Below are 23,381 nucleotides of genomic sequence, written 5' to 3' on the forward strand. Positions count from 1 at the left end.
CACCTTACCAACTGTGAAGAATGGGGGTGGAATCATCATGCTTTGGGGCTCCTTTTCTGCAAATGAGACAGGATGACTGATCCGTATTAAGGAGAGGATGAATGGGACCATGTATCGTGAGATTTTGGGCAAAAACCTCCTTCCCTCAGTAAGAGCATTGAAGATGGAACGTGGCTGGGTCTTCCAGCATGACAATGACCCCAAACACACCGCCCGGGCAACTAAGGAGTGGCTCCGTAAGAAGCATTTCAAGGTCTTGGAGTGGCCTAGCCAGTCTCCAGACCTCAACCCAATAGAAAATCTGTAGAGGGAGTTGAAAGTCCGTGTTGCCCGGCGACAGCCCCAAAAATGACAGACAATGTGATTTCCAGATTCTGTCACTCACAGGTGAAGTCTATGATGGGAATTACAGAACTCTCATCTTTTTAAGTGGGTCAACTTGCACAATCGGTGGCTGTCCAAATACTTAAATTATAGATATTGTGACAGGACGGTTCCATACGAAAGCACTTGCTGCTTTCGCGTCCCGTCTCCTGCGCACAGAATGGAGGGTCAGGTCACACGAGGCCTGACCACATAGGGGATTCCCGCTTACCGTCAGTAACCGCCTGTTACTGACTCCACCCACTGCGTTGTGGGCGGGTTTATGCTGCCACCACCAAACTCCTAACCTGCCGTGGCGTTTGGAACCACGGTTCTGCTCTGTATGTGCCGACGCACTGCCTTACCACACCTGTGTGGTGTTGACGAATCCCCACTAGCCACATACTAGGCCTCTACCGATAGCTGGCGGAAGGCGGAACTTGGAGACGTTAGGTGCTTCCCTGGACAGCCGGAGGATGGGGCTATGTTTGGCATAACCCTGTAGGTCACAAGATGAAGCAATCTTCTTGAGGCAGATGTTTATTTGCTCAATAATAGCCTTAAAAAATACTCATCCCTATTGCTAGGGGCAACAGCATACAGCAAGATGTTCCAGCAGAATGAAGATGGTACAAATACACTCTGGATGCACGCAGGCCTCCTTTTTATGTCAATTTTCCACACAGTACCATAGGGGGGTAAGCCCTCCCTGTCTTCTCCAACCAATCAGGTTATCGCACAAAATATAAATAAATTACATTTTACAAAGTTTTGTATAATTTAAACTCCAATTCCTACCACCTGGGAGGTTACACTTCACCATTGATACATTTAACACATAGCTTTAAATACAGTTTGTATTGGATTTACCAAACAAATATTCTTCCTTCCTGCATCTATCATTCAGGATTCGTATATCAATTAAATCAGCTACATGAAACAAACAGGTTCCAAGCCCATAGACTTTATCTATGGGATAAGGAGATCCCACGTGATTAGCATCTTTCTCTAAGGAACTTACCCATCAAAAGGTATTGTCATTCACACCTCTCTGCTAGGACAGGGCCATTAGCATGCCACTTCCTACTGACAGGAGATGATTATTCAGACAGCTATAGTAACTGCATTTTTCCTTTAAATACATTTCAGTTAAATACATGTGTTTCCCTTTAAATATACTCTGAGCCTGTGCCCTGCACAGGCTCCACATACCTAGGCACTGCAGTGCCTTACAACACACTATATATGTGATTACATTTAAAACAATGTTTGTTTCTCTAAATACTGTCCCCTAGCCCTGCAGCCTGGCTGCTAGGACTCTGTCTGTGCTGGAGGTATGGGGCTGGCTTTCCCCATCCTCCAGCCTGCCTGTAATGCCCGCCACTGGGGTCCAGGGAGCTGGCTCTCCCTGTCCCCCCAGTGTGGCACTCACTCAGTGGCCTCCTCTCCCCCGGTGCGCGCACACAGATCAGCGCGCCGGGGAGCTCCCTCACTGCCGCGGTCGCCGGAGAGGTCCAGGACCGCGACACACAATATAAAAATACATTTTTTAAGCATTTTAAACACCTGGCGCCTAGCGCCCTATACATTTGAAATATAGCGCCAAGCGCCCATTGTCCTTATAATGGCGCCGGGCACTAGGGGTTAACCCCTTCAGTGCCGCGGCGGCCATTGTCCACGTGGCCTGGGGGTCTCTCCGGCCACAGATATATATAGATATAGATAAAACAAGGCACAGTCAGATACTGGTTGTATATATCAGAATACTTGTAATAAATATTCAGATAGCAGTACACTTGTTCTTATCTAACACTGTCTAAAATGACATGTAGAATACTTAAGTGACTATAAATGCACAGCGCTGAGTAAGCAGGCGGATTTACAGAGGAGACATTGTCCAGCAGTCCCGGAGATCAGCCACAGCTACTTGGAAAGATGGCACCCAAATCTCTGTCAGGGAGTGAGGGAGAGTAAGGAGCAGCTGCAGGGCGGGAACACCAGCAGTAGATGGCACCCATAGCTGGGGGAGGGGCTACAGGTCAGCGCCTTATCTCCTGTGCTGGTCCTCACCCCCGGGTACTGTCTCTGTACGGCCACAGCGTCCATGCCAGCATCGCGGTCCGTCTCCTAAGACCACGACCAAAAGCTCTGCAGGCACCAACTTGCAAACTGAGCTTCAGTGTCCGGAGGCGGGGTTATAGAGGAGGCTGTGCAATGCATCCTGGGAAGTCAAAGCTTTAGCCTGTTGGTGCCTCTGCATCAAGATCCAACTCTACACCCTGATGTATTCCCTATGGAACACAGTGTACCCTGCTGCCATAAAAATTATATCTGTAGGGAAGGAGGAAGAGAACTAGTTGTTTGTTTGTTTGTTTGTTTGAGAAGTCAAATACCAATCCTATTTTGAATCTATGTGATAAATACATCAAAGAAGAATTGTAAATGACCAGCTGGTAATAGGAGCCATATTGGGTCTTCTGACTATATATAAAGGGGCTGTACGTGTATACCATCTGACTATATATAAAGGGCCTGTACGTGTATACCATCTGACTATATATATAAAGGGGTTGTACGTGTATACCATCTGACTATATATAATGGGGCTGTACGTGTATACCATCTGACTATATATAAAGGGGCTGTACGTGTATACCATCTGACTATATATAAAGGGCCTGTACGTGTATACCATCTGACTATATATAAAGGGGCTGTACGTGTATACCATCTGACTATATATAATGGGGATGTACGTGTATACCATCTGACTATATATAAAGGGGCTGTACGTGTATACCATCTGACTATATATAAAGGGCCTGTACGTGTATACCATCTGACTATATATATAAAGGGGTTGTACGTGTATACCATCTGTCTATATATAAAGGGGATGTACGTGTATACCCTCTGACTATATATAAAGGGCCTGTACGTGTATACCCTCTGACTATATATAAAGGGAATGTACGTGTATACCATCTGAATATATATAAAGGGGCTGTACGAGTATACCATCTGACTATATATAATGGGGCTGTACGTGTATACCATCTGACTATATATAAAGGGGCTGTACGTGTATACCATCTGACTATATATAAAGGGCCTGTACGTGTATACCATCTGACTATATATAAAGGGGCTGTACGTGTATACCATCTGACTATATATAATGGGGCTGTACGTGTATACCATCTGACTATATATAAAGGGGCTGTACGTGTATACCATCTGACTATATATAATGGGGCTGTACGTGTATACCATCTGACTATATATAAAGGGGCTGTACGTGTATACCATCTGACTATATATAATGGGGCTGTACGTGTATACCATCTGACTATATATAAAGGGGCTGTACGTGTATACCATCTGACTATATATAATGGGGCTGTACGTGTATACCATCTGACTATATATAAAGGGGCTGTACGTGTATACCATCTGACTATATATAATGGGGCTGTACGTGTATACCATCTGACTATATATAAAGGGCCTGTACGTGTATACCATCTGACTATATATATAAAGGGGTTGTACGTGTATACCATCTGACTATATATAAAGGGGATGTACGTGTATACCCTCTGACTATATATAAAGGGCCTGTACGTGTATACCCTCTGACTATATATAAAGGGAATGTACGTGTATACCATCTGACTATATATAATGGGGCTGTACATGTATACCATCTGACTATATATAAAGGGGCTGTACGTGTATACCATCTGACTATATATAAAGGGGCTGTACGTGTATACCATCTGACTATATATAATGGGGCTGTACGTGTATACCATCTGACTATATATAAAGGGGCTGTACGTGTATACCATCTGACTATATATAATGGGGCTGTACGTGTATACCATCTGACTATATATAAAGGGGCTGTACGTGTATACCATCTGACTATATATAATGGGGCTGTACGTGTATACCATCTGACTATATATAAAGGGGCTGTACGTGTATACCATCTGACTATATATAATAGGGCTGTACGTGTATACCATCTGACTATATATAAAGGGGCTGTACGTGTATACCATCTGACTATATATATATAAAGGGGCTGTACGTGTATACCATCTGACTATATATAAAGGGGCTGTACGTGTATACCATCTGACTATATATAAAGGGGCTGTACGTGTATACCATCTGACTATATATATAAAGGGGCTGTACGTGTATACCATCTGACTATATATATATAAAGGGGCTGTACGTGTATACCATCTGACTATATATAAAGGGGCTGTACGTGTATACCATCTGACTATATATATAAAGGGGCTGTACGTGTATACCATCTGACTATATATAAAGGGGCTGTACGTGTATACCATCTGACTATATATAAAGGGGCTGTACGTGTATACCATCTGACTATATATAATGGGGCTGTACGTGTATACCATCTGACTATATATAAAGGGGCTGTACGTGTATACCATCTGACTTTATTCTGCTGTGATCATCCTATTGTATGCTATTCCCCTGGCAACAGGGAGGATCCTTCTCAGGACTTGATTTGAGGAAATTAAGACGACCGCTTCATCTTGTGACCAGCAGGGTTAGGGTCAATGTAGCCCCGTTCTTTGCTTGTCCTGGTACGAGCCTAGCGTTTCCAAGCTTTGCCTTCTGCCAGCTATCAATGCAGAGACCTGGTCAGTGACCAGCGGGGTCAGACAACGCTAACTCAGAGGTGTGTCAGCAGCGTGTTGACGCATACCCAGCAGCAAGCGTTTTTCAGGTGCTGGCGGTAGGAGCCTGAGCAAAAACGTGGTTCCAGGTGCCGCGGAAATAAGGAGTCTGGTGGTGGCAGCATTGTACCCGCCCACTGCGCAGTGGGTGGAGTCAGTAACAGGTGGTTACTGACGGTAAGCGGGAATCCCCTAATTGGCCAATTCCCGTGTGACCAAAACCCATTCCATGACCGCTGGACGCAGCCAGTGAGGGCGGGGAAGGTGTCCGGCCACAAGTTTAATTAAGCTGGCCAAGCGAGAAACATCAGTGATATCATGGATAATGTTAATATTCCAGCTGACGGTACTCGAGTCCAATTTGTGGGAGCAAGAAATGATGCTTAATTATTGAGTTACCAGAAACTGCTGGTATAGTGCAAGGGCAAATCCATTTCTCTGTTTTCTGTGCAGGGTAAACACTGGCTGCTTTATCATGTAGCACACACACGTCAGACTGCTTCATCATGTAGCACACACACGTCAGACTGCTTCATCATGTAGCACACACACGTCAGACTGCTTCATCATGTAGCACACACACGTCAGACTGCTTTATCATGTAGCCCACACACGTCAGACTGCTCTATCATGTAGCACACACACGTCAGACTGCTTTATCATGTAGCACACACACGTCAGACTGCTTTATCATGTAGCACACACACGTTAGACTGCTTTATCATGTAGCCCACACACGTTAGGCTGCTCAATCATGTAGCCCACACACGTTAGGCTGCTTCATCATGTAGCACACACACGTCAGACTGCTTTATCATGTAGCACACACACGTCAGACTGCTTTATCATGTAGCACACACACGTTAGACTGCTTTATCATGTAGCCCACACACGTTAGGCTGCTTCATCATGTAGCACACACACGTCAGACTGCTCTATCATGTAGCACACACACGTCAGGCTGCTTTATCATGTAGCCCACACACGTTAGGCTGCTCAATCATGTAGCCCACACACGTTAGGCTGCTTCATCATGTAGCCCACACACGTTAGGCTGCTTAATCATGTAGCCCACACACGTCAGACTGCTTCATCATGTAGCACACACACGTCAGACTGCTTTATCATGTAGCCCACACACGTCAGACTGCTTTATCATGTAGCACACACACGTCAGACTGCTTCATCACGTAGCACACACACGTCAGACTGCTTCATCACGTAGCACACACACGTCAGACTGCTTCATCATGTAGCCCACACACGTTAGACTGCTTCATCATGTAGCCCACACACGTTAGACTGCTTTATCATGTAGCCCACACACGTTAGGCTGCTCAATCATGTAGCACACACACGTTAGACTGCTTTATCATGTAGCCCACACACGTTAGACTGCTTTATCATGTAGCCCACACACGTTAGGCTGCTTTATCATGTAGCACACACACGTTAGACTGCTTTATCATGTAGCCCACACACGTCAGACTGCTTTATCATGTAGCACACACACGTCAGACTGCTTTATCATGTAGCACACACACGTCAGACTGCTTCATCATGTAGCACACACACGTCAGACTGCTTTATCATGTAGCCCACACACGTCAGACTGCTTTATCATGTAGCACACACACGTCAGACTGCTTCATCACGTAGCACACACACGTCAGACTGCTTCATCACGTAGCACACACACGTCAGACTGCTTCATCATGTAGCACACACACGTCAGACTGCTTTATCATGTAGCACACACACACACACACACACGTCAGACTGCTCTATCATGAAGCACACACACGTCAGACTGCTTTATCATGTAGCACACACACGTCAGACTGCTTTATCATGTAGCACACACACGTTAGGCTGCTCAATCATGTAGCCCACACACGTTAGGCTGCTTCATCATGTAGCACACACACGTTAGACTGCTTTATCATGTAGCACACACACGTTAGGCTGCTTCATCATGTAGCACACACACGTTAGACTGCTTCATCATGTAGCACACACACGTTAGACTGCTTTATCATGTAGCACACACACGTTAGGCTGCTCAATCATGTAGCCCACACACGTTAGGCTGCTTCATCATGTAGCACACACACGTTAGACTGCTCTATCATGTAGCACACACACGTCAGGCTGCTTTATCAGGTAGCACAAAACACAAGTCAGACTGCTTTATCATGTAGCCCACACACGTCAGGCTGCTTACTGCTTTATCATGTAGCCCACACACGTTAGACTGCTTTATCATGTAGCACACACACGTTAGACTGCTTTATCATGTAGCACACACACGTTAGACTGCTTTATCATGTAGCACACACACGTTAGGCTGCTCAATCATGTAGCCCACACACGTTAGGCTGCTTCATCATGTAGCACACACACGTTAGACTGCTTCATCATGTAGCACACACACGTCAGGCTGCTTACTGCTTTATCATGTAGCCCACACACGTTAGACTGCTTTATCATGTAGCCCACACACGTCAGGCTGCTTACTGCTTTATCATGTAGCCCACACACGTTAGACTGCTTTATCATGTAGCACACACACGTTAGGCTGCTTTATCATGTAGCGCACACACACGTCAGACTGACGTGTGTGTGTGCTACCTGATAAAGCAGTCTGACGTGTGTGTGTGCGCTACATGATAAAGCAGTCTTACGTGTGTGTGCTACATGATAGAGCAGCCTAACGTGTGTGGGCTACATGATAAAGCAGTATGACGTGTGTGTGTGCTACCTGATAAAGCAGACTGCTTTATCATGTAGCACACACATGTCAGACTGCTTCATCACGTAGCACACACACGTCAGACTGCTTCATCATGTAGCCCACACACGTTAGACTGCTTTATCATGTAGCCCACACACGTTAGGCTGCTCAATCATGTAGCACACACACGTTAGACTGCTTTATCATGTAGCCCACACACGTTAGGCTGCTTTATCATGTAGCACACACACGTTAGACTGCTTTATCATGTAGCCCACACACGTCAGACTGCTTTATCATGTAGCACACACACGTCAGACTGCTTTATCATGTAGCACACACACGTCAGACTGCTTCATCATGTAGCACACACACACGTCAGACTGCTCTATCATGTAGCACACACACGTCAGACTGCTTTATCATGTAGCACACACACGTCAGACTGCTCTATCATGTAGCACACACACGTCAGACTGCTTCATCATGTAGCACACACACGTCAGACTGCTTTATCATGTAGCACACACACGTCAGACTGCTTTATCATGTAGCACACACACATTAGACTGCTTTATCATGTAGCCCACACACGTTAGGCTGCTCAATCATGTAGCCCACACACGTTAGGCTGCTCAATCATGTAGCCCACACACGTTAGGCTGCTTCATCATGTAGCCCACACACGTTAGGCTGCTTAATCATGTAGCCCACACACGTCAGACTGCTTCATCATGTAGCACACACACGTCAGACTGCTTTATCATGTAGCCCACACACGTCAGACTGCTTTATCATGTAGCACACACACATCAGACTGCTTCATCACGTAGCACACACACGTCAGACTGCTTCATCACGTAGCACACACACGTCAGACTGCTTCATCACGTAGCACACACACGTCAGACTGCTTCATCATGTAGCCCACACACGTTAGACTGCTTCATCATGTAGCCCACACACGTTAGACTGCTTTATCATGTAGCCCACACACGTTAGACTGCTTTATCATGTAGCCCACACACGTTAGACTGCTTTATCATGTAGCCCACACACGTCAGACTGCTTCATCACGTAGCACACACACGTCAGACTGCTTCATCATGTAGCCCACACACGTTAGACTGCTTCATCATGTAGCCCACACACGTTAGACTGCTTCATCATGTAGCCCACACACGTCAGACTGCTTCATCACGTAGCACACACACGTCAGACTGCTTCATCACGTAGCACACACACGTCAGACTGCTTCATCATGTAGCCCACACACGTTAGACTGCTTCATCATGTAGCCCACACACGTTAGACTGCTTTATCATGTAGCCCACACACGTTAGACTGCTTTATCATGTAGCCCACACACGTTAGACTGCTTTATCATGTAGCCCACACACGTTAGGCTGCTTTATCATGTAGCACACACACGTTAGACTGCTTTATCATGTAGCCCACACACGTTAGGCTGCTTTATCATGTAGCACACACACGTTAGACTGCTTTATCATGTAGCCCACACACGTCAGACTGCTTTATCATGTAGCACACACACGTCAGACTGCTTTATCATGTAGCACACACACGTCAGACTGCTTCATCATGTAGCACACACACACGTCAGACTGCTCTATCATGTAGCACACACACGTCAGACTGCTTTATCATGTAGCACACACACGTCAGACTGCTCTATCATGTAGCACACACACGTCAGACTGCTTCATCATGTAGCACACACACGTCAGACTGCTTTATCATGTAGCACACACACGTCAGACTGCTTTATCATGTAGCACACACACATTAGACTGCTTTATCATGTAGCCCACACACGTTAGGCTGCTCAATCATGTAGCCCACACACGTTAGGCTGCTCAATCATGTAGCCCACACACGTTAGGCTGCTTCATCATGTAGCCCACACACGTTAGGCTGCTTAATCATGTAGCCCACACACGTCAGACTGCTTCATCATGTAGCACACACACGTCAGACTGCTTTATCATGTAGCCCACACACGTCAGACTGCTTTATCATGTAGCACACACACGTCAGACTGCTTCATCACGTAGCACACACACGTCAGACTGCTTCATCACGTAGCACACACACGTCAGACTGCTTCATCATGTAGCCCACACACGTTAGACTGCTTCATCATGTAGCCCACACACGTTAGACTGCTTTATCATGTAGCCCACACACGTTAGACTGCTTTATCATGTAGCCCACACACGTTAGACTGCTTTATCATGTAGCCCACACACGTTAGGCTGCTTTATCATGTAGCACACACACGTTAGACTGCTTTATCATGTAGCCCACACACGTCAGACTGCTTTATCATGTAGCACACACACGTCAGACTGCTTTATCATGTAGCACACACACGTCAGACTGCTTCATCATGTAGCACACACACACGTCAGACTGCTCTATCATGTAGCACACACACGTCAGACTGCTTTATCATGTAGCACACACACGTCAGACTGCTTCATCATGTAGCACACACACGTCAGACTGCTTTATCATGTAGCACACACACGTCAGACTGCTCTATCATGTAGCACACACACGTCAGACTGCTTCATCATGTAGCACACACACGTCAGACTGCTTTATCATGTAGCACACACACGTCAGACTGCTTTATCATGTAGCCCACACACGTTAGGCTGCTCAATCATGTAGCCCACACACGTTAGGCTGCTTCATCATGTAGCACACACACGTCAGACTGCTCTATCATGTAGCACACACACGTCAGGCTGCTTTATCATGTAGCACACACACGTCAGACTGCTTTATCATGTAGCACACACACGTCAGACTGCTTTATCATGTAGCACACACACGTTAGACTGCTTTATCATGTAGCCCACACACGTTAGGCTGCTCAATCATGTAGCCCACACACGTTAGGCTGCTTCATCATGTAGCACACACACGTCAGACTGCTCTATCATGTAGCACACACACGTCAGACTGCTTCATCATGTAGCACACACACGTCAGACTGCTTTATCATGTAGCCCACACACGTCAGACTGCTTTATCATGTAGCACACACACGTCAGACTGCTTCATCACGTAGCACACACACGTCAGACTGCTTCATCACGTAGCACACACACGTCAGACTGCTTTATCATGTAGCACACACACACACGTCAGACTGCTCTATCATGTAGCACACACACGTCAGACTGCTTTATCATGTAGCACACACACGTCAGACTGCTTTATCATGTAGCACACACACGTTAGGCTGCTCAATCATGTAGCCCACACACGTTAGGCTGCTTCATCATGTAGCACACACACGTTAGACGGCGTTATCATGTAGCACACACACGTTAGGCTGCTTCATCATGTAGCACACACACGTTAGACTGCTTTATCATGTAGCACACACACGTTAGACTGCTTTATCATGTAGCACACACACGTTAGGCTGCTCAATCATGTAGCCCACACACGTTAGGCTGCTTCATCATGTAGCACACACACGTTAGACTGCTTCATCATGTAGCACACACACGTTAGACTGCTCTATCATGTAGCACACACACGTCAGGCTGCTTTATCAGGTAGCACACACACACGTCAGACTGCTTTATCATGTAGCACAAAACACAAGTCAGACTGCTTTATCATGTAGCCCACACACGTCAGGCTGCTTACTGCTTTATCATGTAGCCCACACACGTTAGACTGCTTTATCATGTAGCACACACACGTTAGGCTGCTTTATCATGTAGCGCACACACACACGTCAGACTGACGTGTGTGTGTGCTACCTGATAAAGCAGTCTGACGTGTGTGTGTGCGCTACATGATAAAGCAGTCTTACGTGTGTGTGCTACATGATAGAGCAGCCTAACGTGTGTGGGCTACGTGATAAAGCAGTATGACGTGTGTGTGTGCTACCTGATAAAGCAGACTGCTTTATCATGTAGCACACACACACGTCAGACTGCTTTATCAGGTAGCACACACACACGTCAGACTGCTTTATCATGTAGCCCACACACGTCAGACTGCTTTATCATGTAGCCCACACACGTCAGACTGCTTTATCATGTAGCCCACACACGTCAGACTGCTTTATCATGTAGCCCACACACGTTAGGCTGCTTAATCATGTAGCCCACACAAGTTAGACTGCTTTATCATGTAGCCCACACACGTCAGGCTGCTTTATCAGGTAGCCCACACACGTTAGACAGCTCAATCATGTAGCACACACACGTTAGGCTGCTTTATCATGTAGCCCACACACGTCAGACTGCTTTATCATGTAGCCCACACACGTCAGACTGCTTTATCATGTAGCCCACACACGTTAGGCTGCTTAATCATGTAGCCCACACAAGTTAGACTGCTTTATCATGTAGCCCACACACGTCAGGCTGCTTTATCATGTAGCCCACACACGTCAGGCTGCTTTATCAGGTAGCCCACACACGTTAGACTGCTCAATCATGTAGCACACACACGTTAGGCTGCTCTATCATGTAGCCCACACACGTTAGGCTGCTGTATTTGTACACTGCAATTTAGATTTCAGTTGAACCCACCCAAATCTAAATCTCTCTGCACATGTTGCATCTACCCCATCTGCAGTGGAACATGGTTTTGCCCAGTTGCTTGATACTTTGTAAGTAAATCAAACATGAATCAGGCCCAATGTCCAATAATAAGATTTTACTTACCGATAAATCTATTTCTCGTAGTCCGTAGTGGATGCTGGGACTCCGTCAGGACCATGGGGAATAGCGGCTCCGCAGGAGACAGGGCACAAAATTTAAAAGTTTGACCACTAGGTGGTGTGTACTGGCTCCTCCCCCTATGACCCTCCTCCAAGCCTCAGTTAGGATACTGTGCCCGGACGAGCGTACACAATAAGGAAGGATTTTGAATCCCGGGTAAGACTCATACCAGCCACACCAATCACACCGTACAACTTGTGATCTGAACCCAGTTAACAGTATGACAAACGTAGGAGCCTCTGAACAGACGGCTCACAACAATAACAACCCGATTTTTTTGTAACAATAACTATGTACAAGTATTGCAGACAATCCGCACTTGGGATGGGCGCCCAGCATCCACTACGGACTACGAGAAATAGATTTATCGGTAAGTAAAATCTTATTTTCTCTGACGTCCTAGTGGATGCTGGGACTCCGTCAGGACCATGGGGATTATACCAAAGCTCCCAAACGGGCGGGAGAGTGCGGATGACTCTGCAGCACCGAATGAGAGAACTCCAGGTCCTCCTTAGCCAGGGTATCAAATTTGTAGAATTTTACAAACGTGTTCTCCCCTGACCACGTAGCTGCTCGGCAGAGTTGTAATGCCGTGACCCCTCGGGCAGCCGCCCAAGATAAGCCCACCTTCCTTGTGGAATGGGCCTTGACAGATTTAGGCTGTGGCAGGCCTGCCACAGAATGTGCAAGTTGAATTGTGCTACAAATCCAACGAGCAATCGTCTGCTTAGAAGCAGGAGCACCCAGCTTGTTGGGTGCATACAGTATAAACAGCGAGTCAGATTTTCTGACTCCAGCCGTCCTTGAAATATATATTTTCAATGCTCTGACAACGTCCAGCAACTTGGAATCCTCCAAATCGCTAGTAGCCGCAGGCACCACAATAGGCTGGTTCAGGTGAAACGCTGAAACCACCTTAGGCAGAAAGTGAGGACGCGTCCGCAGTTCTGCCCTGTCCGAATGGAAAATCAGATATGGGCTTTTATACGATAAAGCCGCCAATTCTGACACTCTCCTGGCTGAAGCCAGGGCCAGTAGCATGGTTACTTTCCATGTAAGATATTTCAAATCCACCGATTTGAGTGGCTCAAACCAATGGGATTTGAGAAAATCCAAAACTACATTAAGATCCCACGGTGCCACTGGGGGCACAACCGGGGGCTGTATATGTAGTACTCCTTTTACAAAAGTCTGGACTTCAGGAACTGAAGCCAATTCTTTCTGGAAGAAAATCGACAGGGCCGAAATTTGAACCTTAATGGACCCTAATTTGAGGCCCATAGACAATCCTGTTTGCAGGAAATGTAGGAATCGACCCAGTTGAAATTCCTCCGTCGGGGCCTTCCTGGCCTCACACCACGCAACATATTTTCTCCAAATGCGGTGATAATGTTGTGCAGTCACCTCCTTCCTGGCTTTTACCAGGGTAGGGATGACCTCTTCCGGAATGCCTTTTTCCCTTAGGATTCGGCGTTCAACCGCCATGCCGTCAAACGCAGCCGCGGTAAGTCTTGGAATAGACACGGTCCCTGCTGAAGCAGGTCCCGTCTTAGAGGTAGAGGCCACGGATCTTCCATGAGCATCTCCTGAAGTTCCGGGTACCAAGTTCTTCTTGGCCAATCCGGAGCCACGAGTATCGTTCTTACTCCCCTTTGCCGTATAATTCTCAGTACTTTTGGTATGAGAGGCAGAGGAGGAAACACATACACTGACTGGTACACCCATGGTGTTACCAGAGCGTCTACAGCTATTGCCTGAGGGTCTCTTGACCTGGCGCAATACCTGTCCAGTTTTTTGTTGAGGCGGGACGCCATCATGTCCACCATTGGTCTTTCCCAATGGACCACAATCATGTGGAAGACTTCTGGATGAAGTCCCCACTCTCCCGGGTGCAGATCGTGTCTGCTGAGGAAGTCTGCTTCCCAGTTGTCCACTCCCGGGATGAACACAGCTGACAGTGCTAACACATGATTTTCCGCCCAGCGGAGAATCCTTGCAGCTTCTGCCATTGCCCTCCTGCTTCTTGTGCCGCCCTGTCTGTTTACGTGGGCGACTGCCGTGATGTTGTCCGACTGAATCAACACCGGCTGACCCTGAAGCAGAGGTTTTGCCAGGCTTAGAGCATTGTAGATTGCTCTTAGCTCCAGTATATTTATGTGAAGAGACGTCTCCAGGCTTGACCACACGCCCTGGAAGTTTCTTCCCTGTGTGACCGCTCCCCAGCCTCTCAGGCTGGCATCCGTGGTCACTAGGACCCAGTTCTGTATGCCGAATCTGCGGCCCTCTAACAGATGAGCACTCTGCAACCACCATAGCAGAGACACTCTTGTCCTTGTGGACAATTTTATCCGCTGATGCATCTGCAGATGCGATCCGGACCATTTGTCCAGCAGATCCCACTGAAAAGTTCGTGCATGGAATCTGCCGAATGGAATCGCTTCGTAAGAAGCTACCATTTTTCCCAGGACTCTTTTGCATTGATGCACAGATACTTTTCCTGGTTTTAGGAGGTTCCTGACTAGATCGGATAACTCCCTGGCTTTCTCCTCCGGAAGAAATACCTTTTTCTGAACAGTGTCCAGAATCATCCCTAGGAACAACAGACGTGTCGTCGGGATCAGTTGGGATTTTGGAAAATTCAGAATCCACCCGTGTTGTTGGAGCACTACTTGGGTTAGTGCTACTCCGACCTCCAGCTGTTCTCTGGATCTTGCCCTTATCAGGAGATCGTCCAAGTAAGGGATAATTAAGACGCCTTCTCTTCGAAGAAGGATCATCATTTCGGCCATTACCTTGGTAAAGACCCGGGGTGCCGTGGACAATCCAAACGGCAGCGTCTGAAACTGATAATGACAGTTTTGGACCACGAACCTGAGGTACCCTTGGTGTGAAGGACAAATTGGAACATGAAGGTAAGCATCCTTGATGTCCAAGGACACCATAAAATCCCCTTCTTCCAGATTCGCTATCACTGCTCTGAGTGACTCCTTCTTGAACTTGAATTTTTGTATGTACAGGTTCAGAGATTTTAGATTTAGAATCGGTCTTACCGAGCCGTCCGGCTTCGGTACCACAAATAGCGTGGAGTAATACCCCTGTCCCTGTTGTAGGAGGGGTACCTTGACTATCACCTGCTGAGAATACAGCTTGTGAATGGCCTCCAATACCGTCGCCCTGTCGGAGGGAGACGTTGGCAAAGCAGACTTTAGGAAACGGCGAGGAGGGGACTTCTCGAATTCCAACCTGTAACCCTGAGATACTACCTGCAGGATCCAGGGGTCCACCTGCGAGTGAGCCCACTGTGCGCTGAAATGTTTGAGGCGACCCCCCACCGCCCCTGAGTCTGCTTGTAAGGTCCCAGCGTCATGCTGACGCCTTTGTAGAAGCCGGGGAGGGCTTCTGCTCCTGGGAAGGAGCTGCTTGTTGCAGTCTCTTACCCTTTCCTTTGCCTCGGGGCAAATAGGAATGTCCTTTTGCTCGTTTGTTCTTATAGGAACGAAAGGACTGCGGCTGAAAAACCTGCGGCTTTTTCTGCTGGGAGGTGACCTGGGGTAAAAAGGTGGATTTTCCGGCCGTTGCCGTGGCCACCAGATCCGATAGACCGACCCCAAATAATTCCTCCCCCTTATACGGCAATACTTCCATATGTCGTTTGGAATCCGCATCACCTGATCACTGGCGCGTCCATAAACTTCTTCTGGCAGATATGGACATCGCACTTACTCTTGATGCCAGAGTGCAAATATCTCTCTGTGCATCTCGCATATAAAGAAATGCATCCTTTAACTGCTCTATAGTCAGTAAAATACTGTCCCTATCCAGGGTATCAATATTTTCAGACAGTGACTCCGACCAAGCCACGCCAGCACTGCACATCCAGGCTGAGGCGATTGCTGGTTTCAGTATAACACCCGTATGTGTGTATATACTTTTTAATGTATTCTCCAGCCTCCTATCAGCTGGATCCTTGAGGGCGGCCGTATCAGGAGACGGTAACGCCACTTGCTTTGATAAGCGTGTGAGCGCCTTATCCACCCTAGGAGGTGTTTCCCAGCGCGCCCTAACCTCTGGCGGGAAAGGGTATAATGCCAATAACTTCTTCGAAATTAGCAGTTTTCTATCTGGGGTAACCCACGCTTCATCACACACTTCATTCAGTTCCTCTGATTCAGGAAAAACTATCAGTAGTTTTTTCACACCCCACATAATACCCCTTTTTGTGGTACTTGCAGTATCAGAGATATGCAAAGCCTCCTTCATTGCCGTGATCATATAACGTGTGGCCCTACTGGAAAATACGTTTGTTTCTTCACCGTCGACACTGGATTCAGTGTCAGTGTCTGGGTCTGTGTCGACCGACTGAGGTAAAGGGCGTTTTACAGCCCCTGACGGTGTCTGAGACGCCTGGACAGGTACTAACTGGTTTGCCGGCTGTCTCATGTCGTCAACCGACTTTTGTAGCGTGCTGACACTATCCCGTAATTCCATAAACAAAGCCATCCATTCTGGTGTCGACTCCCTAGGGGGTGACATCACCATTACAGGCAATTGCTCCGCCTCCACGCCAACATCGTCCTCATACATGTCGACACACACGTACCGACACACAGCAGACACACAGGGAATGCTCTGATAGAAGACAGGACCCCACTAGCCCTTTGGGGAGACAGAGGGAGAGTTTGCCAGCACACACCCAAGCGCTATAAATATATATAGGGACAACCTTAATAAGTGTGTTCCCTTTATAGCAGCTCAAATATTATAAATATCGCCAATAAGTGCCCCCCCTCTCTGTTTTTACCCTGTTTCTGTAGTGCAGTGCAGGGGAGAGTCCTGGGAGCCTTCCTCGCAGCGGAGCTGGGCAGGAAAATGGCGCTGTGTGCTGAGGAGAATAGGCCCCGCCCCCTTTTCGGCGGGCTTCTTCTCCCGGTTTTTTTGGAACCTGGCAGGGGTTAAATACATCCATATAGTCCCAGGGGCTATATGTGATATATTTTAGCCAGAATAGGTATATTACATTGCTGCCCAGGGCGCCCCCCCCAGCGCCCTGCACCCTCAGTGACCGCTGGTGTGAAGTGTGCGGAGAGCAATGGCGCACAGCTGCAGTGCTGTGCGCTACCTCATGAAGACTGAGACGTCTTCTGCCGCCGGTTTCTGGACCTCTTCTCTATTCGGCATCTGCAAGGGGGTCGGCGGCGCGGCTCCGGTGACCCATCCAGGCTGTACCTGTGATCGTCCCTCTGGAGCTAGTGTCCAGTAGCCTAAGAAGCCAATCCATCCTGCACGCAGGTGAGTTCACTTCTTCTCCCCTAAGTCCCTCGTTGCAGTGAGCCTGTTGCCAGCAGGACTCACTGAAAATAAAAAACCTAACAAACTTTTTCTAAGCAGCTCTTTAGGAGAGCCACCTAGATTGCACCCTGCTCGGACGGGCACAAAAACCTAACTGAGGCTTGGAGGAGGGTCATAGGGGGAGGAGCCAGTACACACCACCTAGTGGTCAAACTTTTAAATTTTGTGCCCTGTCTCCTGCGGAGCCGCTATTCCCCATGGTCCTGACGGAGTCCCAGCATCCACTAGGACGTCAGAGAAATATAGTATAGTGTGAGGAGGCAAAGGAAAGGGACCTCTAGGACTTGCCTGCATGTTACAAAGGAAGGAGTTAACTCTATGGTAAGCCCTCAATGTGTGGGGGTTCAGTATGGGATGTCGGCCGTCAGTATACGGACAGCGGCATCCCTGCCACCAGTATGCCGGCAGTGGGGCAAGAGCTAGAAAGCCCCTTGAGGTTCACTGCAATTGCCACAGGTTATATTCTCCCTCTATGGGTGTTGTGGACACCTACAGAGGTAGAAAAGACTGTGGCGTCGGCATTTCAGCACCTGTCAGGATTCTGGCGTCGGCATTGTGACCGCCAGGATGCCGACAGGCGGTCCCTGATTGCTTCCCATCAGGCTACACAGGTCACCAAGCATCCTCACAGTGTGTCCCAGCTTAAATCTAGTCCTGTATCATTACACCACGTGGGTGAATACTCTCATAACCAAAGAAAATAATAGAATTAGGCGGGGGATTTTGGGGCGGCTGTTACCCTTACCCCAGAATCCACCCCTGGCGGTTCCCAAACTCTTTTTAATCTTTTCTTATAGAGAAATTTAGAAAGAAATATGAAATGAAGTAATTAGTTTTTATATGTCATCCTTAGGGTGAGTTATGTGGTGGGGGATGGGATGATTGGCAGCCCCCCAGCACTGGTTTATCCTATTACAGTGACCATACATATTTTGAATTGGTCCTGGACCAACAATCCAAGGAACCTCAGCAGGTGCCCGAGGCACCGTAGCTGTGCACACAGTATACACTGCTGTATACCATAGCGTTACCAATATCCATATGACAGTAGTAGTGATACAATGTAACATTGTTTATTACAGACGCATTAGTCACGTGTTCAGTCCTGTTCCAGCACCACATAACGATCCTGATTCAGAGGTGGGTGATGATGTGGCTGCAGCTGCGTCTATTCGTGCAGTGCTACTGGGAATTTATGCCAATGCGGCAATAGATGGACGCCCTGCGGATGTCTCTGTAATCTGCCAAATGCGCACAGGTGCTCAGAATGTCTGCTGGAACTAAGTGCCTCTGACACCCCCATTACCTCCCATGAATGCGCACTGACTGTTGTATCCAAGTTCTTGCCGCATGCACCATCGGTAGCCAATCACAATGCATGCACAGTGCGACTCAGACAAATGCAAACACACAGTGATACAGCGTCCACGTCACAGTCAGGCTCAGTGTGAGAAACCATCATTAGGCATTTCATTATTTCCAAAATGTAACACACGGAGTGTAATCCCGTACTCTAAGTAGCCAGCCACTCTTCTATAATGACCGGGATCTGGCTACGCAGAGTGAAGTGACGTCTCTGTGTGATCAGGCCTCTGCCGAGGTGAACTTATAGCAGTAGTCAAAGTTTTGTGGACGTGGTGGAATTGGTGGTGGCTGCTCAGGAATTGGGATGTTCTCCAGATCCAATAACCTCAGTTTTAGCTCAGTATTAAGCAGCAGATCCAGGTCAGTGCGTGTACGCTCACTTGGCATTCCCCGTCCCAAAAGTGCACTAAGTCCATCCAGCCAAAGACAGAACTGTGTGAGGGAAAGCGAGAGAAGAGAGGTCACTGTCCAACAATATAATGTCTCTAGGAAGCCACACATTATGATGCTCCATGAGGGCCACTAGCCAACCACGCCAGCTATCCATGCTGCATAGGGCTGCTATTCAGCCAGCGTATTAGGGTTATTCACCCCGCCACGGCAGCCGCTATCCAGCCGTGAAGACTATAACAACCCTAAACTGACTCAGAGGTAGATGCTCCTGGGCTGTAACTGGGAGGCGGGATGAATTGACTTAAAAACAGGCAGTCTCTTGGGTGTATTAGCAGAGTCACACGGTCATGTTAGGGGAGTGTCAGGGAAGTGTAAAGGAAGAAGCCTAGGCGTGTTACATGAGTCTCAGGAAAGTGTAAAGGGAGAGGCCTAGGCGTGTTACATGAGTCTCAGGAAAGTGTAAAGGGAGAGGCCTAGGCGTGTTAGGGGAGTGTCAGGGAAGTGTAAAGGGAGAGGCCTAGGCGTGTTACATGAGTCTCAGGAAAGTGTAAAGGGAGAGGCCTAGGCGTGTTACATGAGTCTCAGGAAAGTGTAAAGGGAGAGGCCTAGGCGTGTTACATGAGTCTCAGGAAAGTGTAAAGGGAGAGGCCTAGGCGTGTTACATGAGTCTCAGGAAAGTGTAAAGGGAGAGGCCTAGGCGTGTTAGGGGAGTGTCAGGGAAGTGTAAAGGGAGAGGCCTTGGCGTGTTACATGAGTCTCAGGAAAGTGTAAAGGGAGAGACCTAGGCGTGTTACATGAGTCTCAGGAAAGTGTAAAGGGAGAGGCCTAGGCGTGTTACATGAGTCTCAGGAAAGTGTAAAGGGAGAGACCTAGGCATGTTAGGGGAGTGTCAGGGAAGTGTAAAGGGAGAAGCCTAGGCGTGTTAGGGGAGTGTCAGGGAAGTGTAAAGAGAGAGGCCTAGGCGTGTTACATGAGTCTCAGGAAAGTGTAAAGGCAGAGGCCTAGGCGTGTTAGGGGAGTGTCAGAGAATTGTAAAAGGAGAGGCTTAGGCGTGTTAGGGGAGTGTCAGGGAAGTGTAAAGGGAGAGGCCTAGGCGTGTTAGGGGAGTGTCAGAGAATTGTAAAAGGAGAGGCCTAGGCATGTTAGGGGAGTGTCAGGGAAGTGTAAAGGGAGAAGCCTAGGCGTGTTAGATGAGTCTCAGGAAAGTGTAAAGGGAGAGACCTAGGCGTGTTACATGAGTCTCAGGAAAGTGTAAAGGGAGAGGCCTAGGCGTGTTAGGGGAGTGTCAGAGAATTGTAAAAGGAGAGGCTTAGGCGTGTTAGGGGAGTGTCAGGGAAGTGTAAAGGGAGAGGCCTAGGCGTGTTAGGGGAGGGTCAGAGAATTGTAAAAGGAGAGGCCTAGGCATGTTAGGGGAGTGTCAGGGAAGTGTAAAGGGAGAAGCCTAGGCGTGTTACATGAGTCTCAGGAAAGTGTAAAGGGAGAGGCCTAGGCGTGTTAGGGGAGTGTCAGAGAATTGTAAAAGGAGAGGCTTAGGCGTGTTAGGGGAGTGTCAGGTTAGTGTAAAGGGAGAAGCCTAGGCGTGTTAGGGGAGTGTCAGGGAAGTGTAAAGAGAGAGGCCTAGGCGTGTTAGGGGAGTGTCAGAGAATTGTAAAAGGAGAGGTCTAGGCGTGTTACATGAGTCTCAGGAAAGTGTAAAGGGAGAGACCTAGGCGTGTTACATGAGTCTCAGGAAAGTGTAAAGGGAGAGGCCTAGGCGTGTTAGGGGAGTGTCAGAGAATTGTAAAAGGAGAGGCTTAGGCGTGTTAGGGGAGTGTCAGGGAAGTGTAAAGGGAGAGGCCTAGGCGTGTTAGGGGAGTGTCAGAGAATTGTAAAAGGAGAGGCCTAGGCATGTTAGGGGAGTGTCAGGGAAGTGTAAAGGGAGAAGCCTAGGCGTGTTAGATGAGTCTCAGGAAAGTGTAAAGGGAGAGGCCTAGGCGTGTTAGGGGAGTCTCAGGAAAGTGTAAAGGGAGAGACCTAGGCGTGTTACATGAGTCTCAGGAAAGTGTAAAGGGAGAGGCCTAGGCGTGTTAGGGGAGTCTCAGGAAAGTGTAAAGGGAGAAGCCTAGGTGTGTTAGATGAGTCTCAGGAAAGTGTAAAGGGAGAGACCTAGGTGTGTTAGATGAGTCTCAGGAAAGTGTAAAGGGAGAGACCTAGGTGTGTTACATGAGTCTCAGGAAAGTGTAAAGGGAGAGGCCTAGGCGTGTTAGGGGAGTGTCAGGGAAGTGTAAAGAGAGAGGCCTAGGCGTGTTAGGGGAGTGTCAGAGAATTGTAAAAGGAGAGGCCTAGGCGTGTTACATGAGTCTCAGGAAAGTGTAAAGGGAGAGACCTAGGCGTGTTACATGAGTCTCAGGAAAGTGTAAAGGGAGAGGCCTAGGCGTGTTAGGGGAGTGTCAGAGAATTGTAAAAGGAGAGGCTTAGGCGTGTTAGGGGAGTGTCAGGGAAGTGTAAAGGGAGAAGCCTAGGCGTGTTAAGGGAGTGTCAGGGAAGTGTAAAGAGAGAGGCCTAGGCGTGTTAGGGGAGTGTCAGGGAAGTGTAAAGGGAGAAGCCTAGGCGTGTTAGATGAGTCTCAGGAAAGTGTAAAGGGAGAGACCTAGGTGTGTTACATGAGTCTCAGGAAAGTGTAAAGGGAGAGGCCTAGGCGTGTTAGGGGAGTGTCAGAGAATTGTAAAAGGAGAGGCCTAGGCGTGTTAGGGGAGTGTCAGGGAAGTGTAAAGGGAGAAGCCTAGGCGTGTTAGATGAGTCTCAGGAAAGTGTAAAGGGAGAGACCTAGGTGTGTTACATGAGTCTCAGGAAAGTGTAAAGGGAGAGGCCTAGGCGTGTTAGGGGAGTGTCAGAGAATTGTAAAAGGAGAGGCCTAGGCGTGTTAGGGGAGTGTCAGGGAAGTGTAAAGGGAGAAGCCTAGGCGTGTTAGGGGAGTGTCAGGGAAGTGTAAAGAGAGAGGCCTAGGCGTGTTAGGGGAGTGTCAGAGAAGTGTAAAAGGAGAGGCCTTAGATGAGTCTCAGGAAAGTGTAAAGGGAGAGACCTAGGTGTGTTACATGAGTCTCAGGAAAGTGTAAAGGGAGAAGCCTAGGCGTGTTAAGGGAGTGTCAGGGAAGTGTAAAGAGAGAGGCCTAGGCGTGTTAGGGGAGTGTCAGGGAAGTGTAAAGGGAGAAGCCTAGGCGTGTTAGATGAGTCTCAGGAAAGTGTAAAGGGAGAGACCTAGGCGTGTTAGGGGAGTGTCAGGGAAGTGTAAAGAGAGAGGCCTAGGCGTGTTAGGGGAGTGTCAGAGAAGTGTAAAAGGAGAGGCCTAGGTGTGTTAGGGGAGTGTCAGAGAATTGTAAAAGGAGAGGCCTAGGCATGTTAGGGGAGTGTCAGGGAAGTGTAAAGGGAGAAGCCTAGGCGTGTTAGGGGAGTGTCAGGGAAGTGTAAAGAGAGAGGCCTAGGCGTGTTAGGGGAGTGTCAGAGAAGTGTAAAAGGAGAGGCCTAGATGTGTTAGGGGAGTGTCAGAGAATTGTAAAAGGAGAGGCTTAGGCGTGTTAGGGGAGTGTCAGGGAAGTGTAAAGGGAGAGGCTTAGGCGTGTTAGGGGAGTGTCAGGGAAGTGTAAAGGGAGAAGCCTAGGCATTTTTAGGGGACTGTCAGGGAAGTGTAAAGGGAGA

At 48.1% G+C, this 23,381-nt stretch overlaps 1 protein-coding gene across 1 annotated transcript in view; it reads right to left on the minus strand.

Moving 5' to 3' along the window:
• Window positions 1–18,769: 18,769 nt before the first annotated feature.
• The window catches only part of ELMO3 (engulfment and cell motility 3), a 431,301-nt gene continuing 426,689 nt past the window's right edge, over window positions 18,770–23,381 (minus strand). Inside the window, exon 21 of the mRNA XM_063948699.1 lies at window positions 18,770–19,745. Within this exon, the coding sequence (XP_063804769.1) occupies window positions 19,533–19,745 (213 nt within the window). The 3' untranslated portion in view covers window positions 18,770–19,532. The remainder of the gene's footprint in view (window positions 19,746–23,381) is intronic.

The sequence above is a fragment of the Pseudophryne corroboree genome (genome assembly GCF_028390025.1).
Source record: "Pseudophryne corroboree isolate aPseCor3 chromosome 11 unlocalized genomic scaffold, aPseCor3.hap2 SUPER_11_unloc_5, whole genome shotgun sequence".
NCBI lineage: Eukaryota > Metazoa > Chordata > Amphibia > Anura > Myobatrachidae > Pseudophryne > Pseudophryne corroboree.